Below are 15,753 nucleotides of genomic sequence, written 5' to 3' on the forward strand. Positions count from 1 at the left end.
TGGATTGATCAAGAAAGCACACCACAGATATTGAGTATCTGCAAGGTGCCAAACGTTGAGCTATAAATTGAGAACACAGAGATGTATAAGGCAGATCAGTTCGTGCATTGATGGCACTTACTTTTTTGGATGAAAGACAATAATTATACAAGCAATGCCCATCAGCACAGTATGTTTCATGACATAAAATACCTAAAAAGAGGGCAGGAGATTAGGTTAGATATCTTCTAAAAATTCTTCATATTCCAAGATTCTATGAGACTGTTTTATATGAAATACTTTGGAATCAAGAACCAGTTTAACCTGAAGTTTCTATCTATCCTAGATAGAACAAATATAGAACATTTACCCTCATATATATGATGGACAGCATATAAATTAGTATAACTCCTTATGACAGGAATCTGGCAATATGTTTATAGAGCCATAAAAATGTTCACACCACGTTAACCCAGAAATTTACTTCCGAGGATCTAACCTAAGAAAAAATCCAGCATTTAAGAATGCAAAGTGAGCAATGATTTCCACTGTATTGTTGCTTATGGTATTGAGGGAAATGGCATTATCTTAAATGTCCAAAATATGGGGATAGGCAAGTAAATGGTAGATAAGCTTAATGAAATATGACACATCCCTAAAAATAAATATTATAAAGCTGCTGATCCTGTGACACTAAAGACTTGAAGTGATTGTGGTACTGGGTGTACAACAGAGATGGCTCTGAGGTCATAGAGACTTGAGTTTCTTTTCTGACTCTGCCCCTGGCTATGGCCTTAGGCGAATTACTTTCCTAATCCAGAGCCTCAATTTGCCTGTTTCTAAAATGGAAATAATTACACTGCATATATCATTTGGGTTGTTATGAAGATGAAATTAAATAATGACCAGAAGGTACTTAGTACTTTGCCTGACAGGTAGTTATCACTCAATAGATGTTGTATATTATTTTATTATTATGCAATGTTATACAATAAACATTCTTCTTATTAGTATTGTGGAGGTAGGCAGAATAATATCTCCCAGAGATGTCCACGTCCTAATCACTGGATCCATGAATATGTTACCTTACATGGCAAAAAGACTTTGCAGATGTGATTAAATTAAAGATCTTAAGATGGGAAAATTATCCTAGAATATTGGGCTGGGTCTGAGGAACCCTTAAAAATCAGAGAACCTCTCCTGGATGTGGTCAGAGAGAGAGAGAATCATGGAAAAATGAGCAGGCAGATACCATGTTGTTGGCTTTAAAGATGGTGGGGGGGCACAAGCCAAAACTGTAGATGATCTCTAGAAATACAAAGGGCAAGGAAATGGATTCTCCTCTAGGGCCTCCACAAAGAAACGTAGCCCTGCCAACATCATCATTTTTAGCCCAGGGTGACCTATACCAGACTTGTAACTTACGGAATTGTGTGATAAATTTGTGATATTTTAAGCCACTAAGTTTGTGGTAATTTGTTGCAGCAGCAATAGAAAACTAATACAGGCATATTATATGTAACAATAAAAGTAGCTGACATTAGTACTAATACTAATAAGTATTGAGTATTTACAAAATTAAAAACATGGGTGAAGTCCATAAAGATGTGTGACATTGTTGCTACTCTTAGGAAGTTCACACATGTTAATTAATAATATTGTAGTATTTTTGGTATTCCGACTTATCATATATGATTAAATTCTGTAAAAACAAACTGTTAAGAATTCTAAATCTGTTATTCCCAAAAAGCTGGGGTTAATGTTATGTAAAGCAGACTTAGAGAACTCAGTACTTGAAGATGCCACTGCAAGTAAAAAAAAAAAGTTAAAAGAACCTTTATTCTTAAACACAGTATTTATAATATATGACTCCTCTTTGCCCAGAAAAGGAAAATTTTAGATATGTTGTATACAGTGTGCTGAGATGATTTTTTTTCCTGTTTCAGAAATCATTTCATTAGCTTAGTCACAAATTAGGGTATAAGACGTTTTGCCACATAAGACATTTGCAAACATAAAGTCTAATATACATAAGTTTCCTTTCAGAAAAGCATCCAAAAGGGGTGGGGGTTTGTTTTTTCTCAAAATATTATTCTAAATCTGAAATGAGGCTTTTAAAATGTTTCCTTGTGGGAGTTACACATGAAGAAGAGATTGAATGTATTATTCTGAATCTGTTGGATTGCAAGTTGTAAGACTATGGAAAATCTTATGACGGAAGTAAAGAAAGAGGTAGATGCTCTATTAAAAAAAATCCCATGCTAATCAATAATGATCATAAAGAAGTAGGAACTGAAGCTTTTAAACGTCTCTCTCAGGATATAGTCACACACTTGTCTTTCTATAACTCAGTAAACTGCTTTATGCCAACATACCCTTAGCAAGTGGATTTGGTGAGAATACAGTTGAGATCGTGCTCCCTGCCTCCTCCGCCCACAGTTTGTTGATTTCTATTCATGCCAGAGAGATTCCAAAGGAAAAGGAAAGATGTGAGGCAAAGGCATGGCATCAAGACAGATCATACCTGTTTCCCATTACCTCTCCAGATCATCGCACTTTTGCCAAGAAGTGAAATATGAGAGCTGCCAGGATTTATTCTTCATAAATCCATGCAGAGGGCTATGCCAACCATTTTCCTCTCTCTTCCATCTTGTGCTTTTATTTTTTAGACAGCAATATTAAGCATAAGTGTTTATAATCATTTTCCTTTTATTAAAATCAGGTTTTACGTGGCTCTCTTTTTCTTTCCCTCTTTATTATCTGTAGACACTGGAGCCTCAATGAGTAACTACCCTGACTGATAGTTACTGTCCCCTTGATGATTTCAGCTAACAGTTTTAATTATCAAGTGCAAATCATCAAAAGTAATTAACCAAATAATCACACAACTCCAAGCCTCAAGCTTAATTTTCAACTTTTTTTAAAAGAATATTTTATCAATTTGCATTCACAATGATGGATATTACAAAAAAAAAAAAAAAAAGCAAACACAACAGACACTAACAGTCATCCCACTCCCTTGGCGTGAAATAAAATAGGCTTTGTTTTGCACATTCTTCTTTTCCATTTTATGTATGTATAAACATGACCCTAAGATTTTTATTTTTTTAAGCAATATCGTGGTTAATAGTATAAAAGTGTAACACATTACATGTTTGGAAAAGAATATTTTACATTCTGTTATGTATAATAATAATAATAAAAAACTTCAAAGAAAGATGGAGAAATCAGAATGTGAGGAAAATATTCCTAAAGGATAAGATGTCTGAGGAACTGTGTTCCCTTAGCACTTGTAAGAATAAACATATTTTTGTACAAAAAACTCTGTTCCTTTTTAAAAATTTTGGAAGAAATGGAACTATTACCTTATAGGAAAATGCTTGGTAAGTAAGTTAGAAATGTGATTTTTTTTCTCAGCAAGAAAAGCTATTCTGTGACATTTTGAAAAGTAATCAGCCTTCTCCACTGATGAATAGCTCTGGTTATTAGAACATTTTTTCCTTCTATAAAATTGAAATCTACATGTGATAATTTTTATCCATTGATTTAGCACTGTTTTCAAGAGACAAAGAATAAATCTAATTCTTCACTCAAAAAATAATAATAATCTGCCATAAAGACACAATTTAAGCTGTTCCTATAAGCAACCTGAGGTGATCTCTAAAAATGGTTCGCTAATGCTTCACTTGACCCAGGAAAACCCACAAAACCATGCAAATCAAGAGGTTCAAATCTTCATGTTCACTTTAAGAACATCCGTGAAACTGCCCAGGTCACCAAGGGTATGCATATCTTAATTGCCACCAAGTATCTGAAAGATGTGGCTTTACAGAAGCAATGTGTACTGTTTCATGTCTGCCGTGGTGGAGCTGGTAGGTGTGCCCAAGGCCAAACAATGGGGCTGGACAGAGTGTCAGTGACCCAAAAAGAGTGCTGAAATTTTGTTGCACATGCTTAAAAATGCAGAAAGTAATGCTGAATTTAGGGGGTTATATGTAAATTCTCTGGTTGTTGTGGACATCCAGGTAAACAAAGCACCCAAGAGGTACCAGCTGTACTTACAGAGTTAATGATTAGATTAACCCATACATGATCCCCACCCCCCCCACCCCAGTCACACTGGCAGGACCCTTACTGAAATAGAACATGTTGTTCTAAACCAGAAGAGGAGGCTGCACAGAAGAAAAAGATATCCCAGAAGAAACTGAGGAAACAAAAGCCATGGCCCAAGAATAACTTTGACAGAAAATACATGCAAATAAAGTTAAAAGTAGAAAAAAAAAAGACATACTTCAAAATTTTAAAGAGCACGAAAGCTCAATTAAAAAGAGGAAAGATCAGACATACAAAAAAACTATTCAAGCTCACTATTAAATAAATGCATATTAAAATCACAGCAAGTTACTGTTGTTAGACACTGCTTAACAACTATTAAAGCATTTACAAATTTAAATAATAGTAATGGTACATAATACCTAGGAGAGTTTGATGAAACTATTGTCTCTCATATGGCTTATTATAGAATAAATTAGTATAAATGTTCTGGAAACAATTTTCCAGACACTACAAGAACCATTTAAAAACTTGAAATTTATTGTCAAAAAAGTCCAAAAGAAGAAAAAATTTAAATGCTCAAAGATGTCTTTGCAGGCTTTAGTACAATACCAAAAAATTAAAAACAACCTAAATTCCAATATTCCATCAGGGGATCATTGTATAAATGCAATGCCTTCATGCTATAACTCTTAGAAATAATCTTCAACCATTTAAAATTATAATTTAAAAACCTAGCAACACAGAAAAGGCTGACATTTTCTGTAATTCCAATTATATAAAATTATTAATTCCTATAGCACAGACACGTATGTCCAAATCAAATACAATTGATTTATCATAAAGTGGTGAAATGGGGTTGTGAGGGGTTGTTCTGTGCAACTTTTTTTTCTTTTTCTGTCATCATTGTTATATCATTTGTGCCTTTAACCCATGAAAAACTGAGATTAGGGAAAAAATCGCTTCTTAGGACAAAGCAGTTGTGGTCCATAATCAGAGAGCACATTAAAAGCTTGGACCAAAACAAATTCTTATATGCATTTAAGAAAAATTATTTTCGAAGAAAGAGAAGTCCATATGAAAATGATTCTCCCAACCATTTAAAGTGATCTTGAATTTATTCTATGAAGATTTTAAAGGGCCAGATAGCATATCCGGAATCTCTCTTTTGTTAGGTTACACAGTCAACTCTGCCACTGCTTCTGGCGATGTGCTGTACATTGCCGGGCAGCCTCGGTACAATCACACAGGACAGGTCATCATCTACAGGATGGAAGATGGAGACATCAAAATTCTCCAGACCCTCCGTGGAGAACAGGTAAACTTGAAAAATATTGTTTCAAATTAATCTGTTCATACTGTATGTAAACTGACTGTCTATTGCTCTAAAATTTGTAAAAAGCAATACCCATATATTCAATATCAGCTGTGAACAGGGCCCCATGTTAGGTTCTTTGGAGGGATGTAAAGGGTCTGCATCTTTGACTTCATGGACACTTCAATTGGATGGGGATGGAGGTAAGATGTGTAGGTAACAGATGTAGATATAGATGTACAAATATATACAAGAAAAGAGATCTAAAACATTAGGAGGCATCATAAAAGTGCCAGAGGCACAGACAATATACTCATAGGATGAAAAAATTGTTTTAAGCTAGGACTGGTACAGAAAAGTTTTAATAAGAGATAAAATTTGGGCTGAGTCTAGATGAAAAAATAGAATGTAGAGAGGTAGAGAGAGCAGTGACAGTGATTTAAAAAGATAACGTGGACTTGAATTGTGTGAAGTTTTGAATGGCAAATTAAGAACTTGAATTTTATCATGGAGGTAATGGGAAATGGTTTGTGACATGTAAAATTGGAAAATTCTTATTAAACAATATTGAATATTAAAAGTAGTTTAGGAAATTACACAAGCAACATGCAAACATTAATATATTTTTTTAAACTGAAAGAAACATCTAACTGTGCCATTTTTTATTTTTGAATCATGATAACTTGGGTAACTTTTCTTCTATTTTTTACAGATTTCTGGATTTTCCAAGTGTTCTGTTATACAATGTGGTTGCATTAACTTTATCCTTCAATCCTTATGGGGGTTGGGGAGTGGTTCTTCTTAGGCGTCACTAAATATTACCACTTATTTAACTAGAAGGGCAGGATGCATCAGCCTTTGCCCTCTGTAGGAGCCCTTGCCACAGCCCAGCACAGCAGCCCAGGTGCAATCAGGCAGGTGCAGCAGCTGCACTGGCTTTAAAGCCCCACGTCCCACAGGAGCCAGTGTCTTTTATGACAACACCATAGACATAGTTTCCAGGGTCTCTGCAGAGGGCATGCCAATTGTTAAGAGTCATTGCACTCTGGAAAGCCCCAAATAGGTCGTCTTTATCAGGTACTTATAGTTCACTTATAGTTGAACTACAGCCTAAATGCAATGTCCCAATCAGAGGTTATTTTTACCCTAATCTATGTAGCTTAGCCTTAGCAGTACAGTTCCAATGCTATCCTCAGCAGATTCTCAGGGGGACAGAGTTAGAGTAAACTAAAGGTTAGATTCTCATATACCAGGTGAAAAAGGCTTTATTAACACTTTGCCCCATTTTTGCTCGTAAAATGTATCAACAACAAAAATAAGGCTATTGTAGCTCACGGAAGAGGTAAGAAGAATCTAAAATGAGATAAAAATAGAAAAGGCAATAAAAATGGAAAAGGAAAAGGTGTGACATACATAAATAAAGAGGAATTGACAAGAGTAAAATGAAACATTTTAGATGATGTCTTAGGTCCATTATCACTCTAATTGTCTACAAGACAGGAAATGTAAAATTGCATATGAAAACTCAGGAGAGCATCATGAATGATTTAAATCATGAATGATTTCACTTTCCAGCCTGGGGATCTGAGAGAAAGGTGGCTCCATGATTAGAATGTTTAGGTATTTTTTTTTTTTAAATGATGTTTGGTTTTTAGACATTTTCCCTATAACAAAAGCACAAATTCAGATGTTTGCAGGTGCCAGTTAAGTAAAATGAAAACAGTAAAGTCAATGAGTACAGCCACTGGGCGTCAGGTAATAGAAAGCTGTGCAAACCACGGCCCTGGGCAGCTGGTGGGCTCCCACTCAGCTCCCAGTGGCCACAGCCATGTGGGAATGAAGGCCCAGAGTTGCCAGATTTACATTTTATTTATGTTTATAATTAATTAGGCTTTAAAAAATCCTTTAAGCCCTTCAAAGGCCTGTGAGAAAAGTCAATGTCTAGCAATGACTAGAAAGGTACAAATGGAGCCTTGAGAAAGACAGCTGAGTGACACCTGCAATGTGTCATAGTGGACATGTATGGGAAGGACTGGGCATCTAGAGTAAGAGAATGGAAAGAAAACCATAGGTCTGAGCTCCAGGTGAGGCCAAAATTTAAAGAATAAAAGGGATTAAAGAGCCAGCAAATATGAAAAGAAAGAGTAGTCTCTGATACAGGGCAGAATCAGAAGAACAGAAATAAAATAATAGAAGCCAATACAGAGAGGTTTAATAAGAGAATTATTAAGACCATCAAATATTAAACACACCTATGTGTTTCAATATTTGAAAAGGTTATTTAAACATTTAGGTAATGAAGTATAAGTTTCCTGCTCTTTCCCTAAAACAGATCCTTATCTTTAGGAGGCCAATGCCTTATCCATTAGGCTACTGGGGCTTCTTAGATCCTTATCTTTAAACTAGAAAATATATTGCTTCAGGGGGATGGTCCCCTGCAATCTTTCTGTATTTTTCTACCTCCCATAGCTGCTGGGACAAGACTTTGCCCTTTTGTTGAGTAGACAATCTTCCAAGACTGCAAGGTGAAATGTGCCACACCAATATTACAGGACAATTCAGCTCCTTATAATGTATTGATTTCCTATTTTCATATTACTGTACTTAAACATATATGAAACCATTCCAGAATGCCTTCTACTGTTTAGCTTATTTTATTTCCTCAAAAAATTGCTGTAGCATTACTGATCTTTTCTGATTTTTGGAGAAAAAAGAGAGGTTAGGGTGAAATCAAAAAGGAATCATTTTTGTTACTCTTAAGCTATGAAATCTGTAACAGCTGCTCATCCTCAAGGATAGAACAGACTAATATTCTTTAGTCTCGTGAAAGAACCAATAAATAACTTTCAGGTAGCATCCACATTTCTCTCTTTCATTTCTTTTCCCAACTGAAACTCAAATACTCTTCTAGATTGCTAAAAGTCAGAGAAGTACAGATTTTAGCTTCCTTGAGAATTTCTGATGGCTGTTTTGTTTTGTGTCCTAGATTGGTTCCTACTTTGGCAGCATTTTAACAACAATTGACATTGATAAAGATTCTAATACTGACATTCTTCTAGTCGGGGCCCCCATGTACATGGGAACAGAGAAAGAGGAACAAGGAAAAGTGTACGTGTACGCGCTGAATCAGGTAATGGTATCTGCCTTTGGTAGAAATCTAGGAAAACCTTTTCTTTCTCTTCAATTTTAAATAATGTAGTTCTAATTTTTCACTCGTTTGGGAAACTGAGCAAAGCAGCTTTCAGGGCCCGTCCATCCCACCAACCCCTGTTTCTAAGTGAACACTTAGAATTTTAATAAAGTCATTCCAGCCCATACATATTTTCTGTTTGTAAATGTGAATTATTTTTAACAGAAAATGTATAGGAGAAAGAAGATAACTATAAATCTCATTAAACTGCTAAGCAAACCCACAGTGCAAACTTTGACGAGCTGTGACCTGGAGGTGGGTAACATTAGCAGCTAGATTGGTTTGGGTGGGGAGAAGCTGCGGAAGAAGTAGTGAGTTTCAGGTCAATGACAACAGACATTTCCAGGGAACCACTGTGGTCTTTGGAATACTTCACTGGGCTGGAGTGAGATTTTGTTTCCCATTCCTGACTTTAGACATCATTTGTTAGGTGAAATAATCCTTGATTTCTTTATTAGAAGAGTTTGTTGCTATTTAAAGCAAAGCCAGTGTTTATCTGTGTATGTCTTTAAAATTCTTAGATTCTCTCCCGTATTAATTGCTTTAAATCATAAATTGTATATCTTTCTTCCTATCGTTTTTTTTTTTATTTTTTGCTTCCTCCTGTCAACAGTTTTTGTCCTGTGTTGTTTTTCCCTTTTTCCAAGAAAGTGTGTTCTTGCCCACTATTGCTAGTACTTTCTGTCCTTATTGATTTTTTTTTTTTTTCTTCCATTCTAGGCAGCTTTAGAGAAAGTTTGCTTATTGAACAGGGTAAATTTTCTCTTTGCACAATATTGGGTGAAGAAGGGATAGTGGCACGAATTTAAATATTCAGTTATTTGGCTTTAAAATGATGGTGTGAATTATATACTCACTCAATTGCATTAAAAAGAGACCCCATTAAAATCCTCAATATGTCTTCTCTCCCTCACTTCTACAATCTGTTCTTTGGAATCGCTAACTTTGCTCTCAGATATGCACACTTTTAAAGAAATTTTACAAACTTTACCATTGATGTACAAATGGTTTTTAATAGCACTGATTTAGTATGTACTTTAAAAATTCTACTTTGCTGTAGTAATGATAGAAACCCATAAGTATCCTGTTTATCTTTCTTGCAGACAAGGTTTGAATATCAAATGAGCCTGGAACCTATTAAGCAGACTTGCTGTTCATCTCTGAAGCACAATTCATGCACAAAACAAAACAAAAATGAGCCATGCGGGGCTCGTTTTGGAACAGCTATTGCTGCTGTAAGAGACCTCAATCTTGATGGATTTAATGACATCGTGATAGGAGCTCCGCTGGAAGATGATCACGGGGGAGCTGTGTACATTTATCATGGAAGTGGCAAGACTATTAGGAAAGAGTATGCACAAGTAAGAAGCTAAGCCTATGGATTCCTGCCCTTCAGTGATGAGTGGGTTCAATGCTAGGCATTACCTGTCTAACTTCAGGAGTTATTTGATCTCTTCCTTCTGACTCTTTTGGGAAGCTAGATTTAATTCTTTTCTAAGTGATCTTTATAGAAGAGTTATTTTGTATTTTATACTTTTATCTAGTTTCTTCTCTGTTACTATATTTTTTATGTCTGCAGGATCTTATCCTTTGAAATGATAAAAAACAAAACAAAAGATCATTTTGTAACAATGCTATTTAACATCTACAGTGTCTCTGATCCTAAAAAGAGGGTACCACTTTATGAATAAGATAATAATGATTCTATGATTTAGTCAATAAAGAAAATGAAATTATTGGTTTTATATTCAATGCCCATGCTGTTATAATAAGATTGTGTTAACTTTATGAATTAAATTGCTATATTTTCATCAAATGAATTAGGATTTTTGAAGGTTTATAATTTTCTCACGAGTAATCCTTCCTGGAAAAAAAATCGGAATAATTAAGCTTAACCTGCAGAGGACTTCTGTTGTTCTGGTTTCAAATTTGTTGTCAGTTAACAACTATAATCCATGAAGGTAATTTTTTCCTACATGAGAAAAATAACAATTTATAGAAGTACTTAATGCACTATGAAAACAGGAGAGTTTAAAAGAATTCTCATGTAACTGTCTGTTTTTAAGTAATCATAGTTGCTGAGGCATTGAGCAACTGCTTATAAATAAAATAGAATTCACTACTTTCTAGCTTATATAATATGAAAAGAAATCAGTATATTATTTCTTTTTCCATTTGAGTGTGGTTCGATAGTTGAGAGTTCTCAAAATCTATTCATGTATTGCATAGTTGTGCTTAACTTTTCATAAAGTCATCATGATATTAATAGTGAAAAAATAGAGAGCTTATTATTTCAATTATAACACTTCTATCCATTTTATAAATGATATTTTTCTGTTAAAAATCATTATAGCATTATTTACTTAGCTAGAAATAGGCAATATTAACCGCTGGGGCATGATGGAATCAGGAAATGCAGAAAGGCAGTTCTTTCTTGTGTTCTAACACTACTGCTTCAGTATCAGTCCTGCAAATTTAATGGGGTAGCATTTAAAGTATAAAAAGAAAGATTTTTTAAATCATTAGTAAATGAAATAGGTTGTCATGGGCACTTTATTTTGTATTATAAAATGGTGATAAATTAAAATGCAACGTTAAACAAGAAGAAAATTATTAGAGTTGGATTTAATTCCTGGAAAAATGTTTTTCCAAGGAAAAGGTGAGGATGTGCTTACTTGTTTCCATGGGAACCAGAGGTGCTGTTATGTATGGGATGATCCAGAGTCAAACTGAATCAACTCCCCAGAACCAATAAGGCAGCTATTTCCTGACTTGTTTGCTGAATAAATGCTGAAATACTTCCCAGTGAGCCACTCATGTTTAAGCATGAAAATGTTTCCATTTGGTTTGCCATACTGGGCTTCTTATTTTATGTTGTTTAAGCGAAAAGCAGGAAGATAAGAAAACCCCAAGTTTAGGGAGAGTCTGTCAGTCCTGGCCCCTTGCCCTCGGCTTCCATTAAAACAACGTCAGCTTGAACCAAAGCTAATCAGGAAGTATAGGTGTCAAATATATTATGCATGGGAATGTGCACAGATTAGTCTTCTAGAACTCCATATTCATCTGTGTCTTCCCAACATTGTGAACACAAGTGGGTGGAATTAAGTCTGTCGTGCCCTCAACTTTCAGGACAATTTTTGACAGACAATAAAGAAGATTGCGTGTTGGGAAATGTATTTGATGGAATGTGTTATTTATATCCACCCACAAAGTTCAATGAACCCCAAAGTGACCCTAGGACAATCTTCCACTCCCCTGCTTGCTGGTATGATATGTTTTCAAGATTTCCAGTGCCTTTAAACCTCTCTGTGTAATGGGATTGAACAGGAACCAGAAACCAACTCATAATGTTTCCCATGCGGATTAGACAAGATGACGTTATATACTTTTTCCCTCTCTCTCTCTGGTGTCAGTAACCCTGAAATGATTTTTGTCTGTACTATAAAAATAACAGCATCCTTTGGGAATATCTGTGTATTTCCTCTGGTCTCAACATGAAGGGTGCCTTGGGCAGGTTCCCAAGAGATCTTTCATTTTGATTTTTTGTTAACCAATCTAAATTTTCAGATTTATTTGAAACTATTTTGAACAGACCCTTCTGACATAAAAGTCTTTGTTGGAATTTTCACAGCGTATCCCTTCAGGTGGGGATGGTGAGACACTGAAATTTTTTGGCCAGTCTATCCATGGAGAAATGGATTTAAATGGTGACGGTCTGACAGATGTGACTATCGGGGGCCTTGGAGGTGCTGCCCTCTTCTGGTATGTATTTTAATAACAGTCAATTAATCCGATTGTATTTCACAGATAGTTGCACAGCTGAGTGTGATTGAAGCTTGTGTCATACCAAGTATCTATTTCCTTTTGTGCTTCATCATGCAAATACAAATTATTCAGTTGAGTAAGCTGCAGGAGTCAATAAATCTTAAGAACAAAGAATCTATATTAAAGGAACAAATAGAATGAACTCTGAATTTGGAGTATCTATTACATGCTTGACACTAAAATAAGAATTCTGTTTGGGGGAGGTATAGGGAAGGAAAAGATCTTATAGAAGATGTATATAAACAAGAAAATATCCATAACTTTGAGTTGCTTTGCAAGCTTTTAGAGATAATAGACATTTTGTTCATTTACCTAATACATAGAAATAGACAATTGTGCAGCACCAACTCTGTTTATATTGTTGGTCAAGCATAGAGACATCTTCAATAGTATCTTTGCTCAGCCTTTAAAATGTCCACATTCCTCAAATGCCCCAATCCTTTCGGTTAATTGTAAAATCCAAGTCAATGCTCAGATACCTACATTAATAACATATATATGCAATAATAACATACATAAATACGTTATTTATGCCATGTGCCATGATGAGAAGTCCACATGTTGATTCTTCCAAGTTAATGCATTGGTTTAATGTAATTGAGATGGAAACATACCTCAGTGGTCCTTTGCCCAAAAATTTATCTATAAGAGTAATAAAGCGTGAAAGAGAAAGGTGACGATAGGTGATAATAGATGACTTTGTCATAATTTAAGATAATGCTTAAGAACTAATGGTCAAATAAAACTCGAACACTAAATTGTGCACATATAGTAACCATTATGGTGAAGAAATTAAACTTTACAGTGGATGGGAAACAAGACAAAGGTAAAAGGAGAATGTTGGGTAGCCGAGTGGCCGTGACTTTGGGGAGAGCTCACCCAAAACCAAGGCTCAAAACTAGAAGTCACCAGTGTCAATGACAAAGTATAACATTTCATTTTTGTTTGAACTGTAAATCCTGAATTAACTTATTATGCTCACAAATATTTATTGTGTCCATTCTCTTTTATTAAAAGAATATATTTTAAGGGCAATTTTTATGCTCCAGTTTTGTTTCAAGAGCTTCTTACAAAGCTTTGAAAAATTATTTATGGCCCCTCCTGCCCAGAATCAAGGCTTTATCATTGATGGGCCAAAATGACAGTCAGGTCCCCGTCATAGCCCAGTGTTCACTGACAGCAGAATGGACCAAACCAGGATACTGGGACGTGAAGACCAAGATTTGCAATCCTGAAGCAAAGACTGAGAGTGTGTACAGAGGGCAGGCGATACACAAAGGCATCTGGGAGCAGATAGAGAGCGCCCCGTCACGTGGACTAGGCTGAACCGTAGCCCCTGCTAGGATCCGGTTAGGGCAGAGAGGACGTGTGAGTGGGGGAGGGGGGGGACAAGGCAGCCTCGAGTCTGGAAAGTACATATCACCAAGCAGGAAACTAGACATGCTCACTGGTTGCAGATGAGGGTAAACTGGTTAAAACTCATTAGAAGGTATTTGTCAATAAGTATTTAAAAGCCTTCAAATGTTCATGCTTTTTAACAAGAAATTTACCTCCTAAAAATGTAAAGATATAATCTAGAAATATGATTAAAGAGTCATCACAGTACTGTAAGTAATAAGCATTTTTTAAAAAAGAAATTAAGCTAAATAACCAATGAGAGGGGATTGAATACATAGATTATGGTATGTGCATATTCTGGTATTGTCTACTGCCATTAAAAATGTTTTCAGAAAAATATAAATATTAGAAAATTGTTCATTATAAGATTTTAAAATATGTATGAATATATATGTGCCTTTGTATATGTAAATATGCATGTGTCTCTATATATTCTTCTGTAAAGTAAAAAACACGAAGTGTACTAAATGTTGATGGTGATTATTGCTGAGTGGTAGAATTACAAGTTAATATTTGTGTTTTCTTTATGTATTTCTATGGTTTCCATGTTTTCTATGAGTAAATTGTTTTAAAAGGAGAAAATTATCATTTTTTAAAATGCAAAAGCATAAGCAGAGACTTCAGTATTCATAAGATACCTAATTATAAAACGGGCCAGTTCTGGTCACAGGGCAGAAACCAGGTAAAGATATTCAATGATTATTCTGGCTTGAGTCGAAGACAATGGCCTCAGGCTCCGTATATCCATATTTTCTCACTGCCTACGATCTGCTCTCATTTTGGATTAGTGGAAATGACTGGGCTTTGGAGTTAAAAGGCTTGAGTTTAAATCCCAGGTTTTCCCTCTTCACAGCATTTGACCTTAGGTAAAATATTTAACCTCTCAGAGCCTCAGTTATCTCACATATAAAACAGAGATGATAGCATTTCTTATTATTAAAGTTAATTTAAAATTTAAATGAAATAACACACATGCCTAGCACAGTGCCTCAAATATTGCTCTGTTTTTCCTTCCCTACAAGAACAAAGTATTGCAGTGCAGATGAGAGCAGCAGGGGTCCACAAGTTGTCCAGGGGCCTCTGGACCTTTTCCAAATTGGGAACAAACTCAGAGATCCCCCAAATATAGTTTTGGTTCTGAGGTTGCACCTGGGCACTTGGTCCAATCTTTTTCCATCACAGGCAAAACTAGATCTTTGGCTTTTGAACTAAAAGCCTCAAATGGTTCCAAACAACTTGGCTGTTCTTAAAACACAAACACAATCTCTTCTGTATCAAAGTTTCATTAAAGAAATAGAGTCCTGAGAGCCCAAACTATATACTCAGAGCAGCATCCCCTTCCATGCTCTCACACTGCACTCCCAAGTTGATGACAGTCATTAAGTGGAAAAGTGTGTAAGTAATCCCATTGCTTATGTTTGTAGGTCTCGAGATGTGGCTGTAGTTAAAGTGACCATGAAGTTTGAACCCAATAAAGTGAATATTCAAAAGAAAAACTGCCTTGTGGAGGGAAAGGAAACAGTATGTATAAATGCTACAGTGTGTTTTGATGTGAAATTAAAATCTAAAGAAGACACGATTTATGAAGCTGGTAAGCATAATAATGATAGCAAGTATTTTGGGGCAGAGAACAATATATTTGCTCCAGCATGAAGAAATCCCGAAAGGCTATTGTATTTCCCTTGAGCATAGTGAGCTGCATGTCCCATTTGCCCCCATAAATAGGTTGACCCTTGAGGACAAAATCTGATGCAGAAGGAATAGGTTATGGAGCCCTGTAAATTCTGAAGCAGAAATTACATGCTTATATGCAATGGCCTCAACATTCTGTAGTTCCCCTCTGGCTCTCCTATTTACTATGAACAATTGTGTGCTAACAACAACAAAAAAAAACCCTATTCAGATGTAGAGTTTGGAAATTGGGCTCCAAAAGAGTCCAGTTTTCCTTCTTGGGGCTTTTCACAAAGAATCTTCGCTCCCTTCTCCTGTCCCC

General features: G+C 35.6%; 1 protein-coding gene across 1 annotated transcript in view; it reads left to right on the top strand.

Annotated features, from left to right (window-relative positions):
* The window catches only part of ITGA1 (integrin subunit alpha 1), a 145,793-nt gene that overhangs the window by 104,015 nt on the left and 26,025 nt on the right, over nt 1–15,753 (top strand). Inside the window, exons 12-16 of the mRNA XM_069492871.1 lie at nt 5,208–5,350; nt 8,334–8,477; nt 9,641–9,898; nt 12,169–12,299; nt 15,185–15,351. Of these exons, the coding sequence (XP_069348972.1) occupies nt 5,208–5,350; nt 8,334–8,477; nt 9,641–9,898; nt 12,169–12,299; nt 15,185–15,351 (843 nt within the window). The remainder of the gene's footprint in view (nt 1–5,207; nt 5,351–8,333; nt 8,478–9,640; nt 9,899–12,168; nt 12,300–15,184; nt 15,352–15,753) is intronic.

Source organism: Eulemur rufifrons, chromosome 17 (assembly GCF_041146395.1).
Source record: "Eulemur rufifrons isolate Redbay chromosome 17, OSU_ERuf_1, whole genome shotgun sequence".
Lineage (NCBI taxonomy): Eukaryota > Metazoa > Chordata > Mammalia > Primates > Lemuridae > Eulemur > Eulemur rufifrons.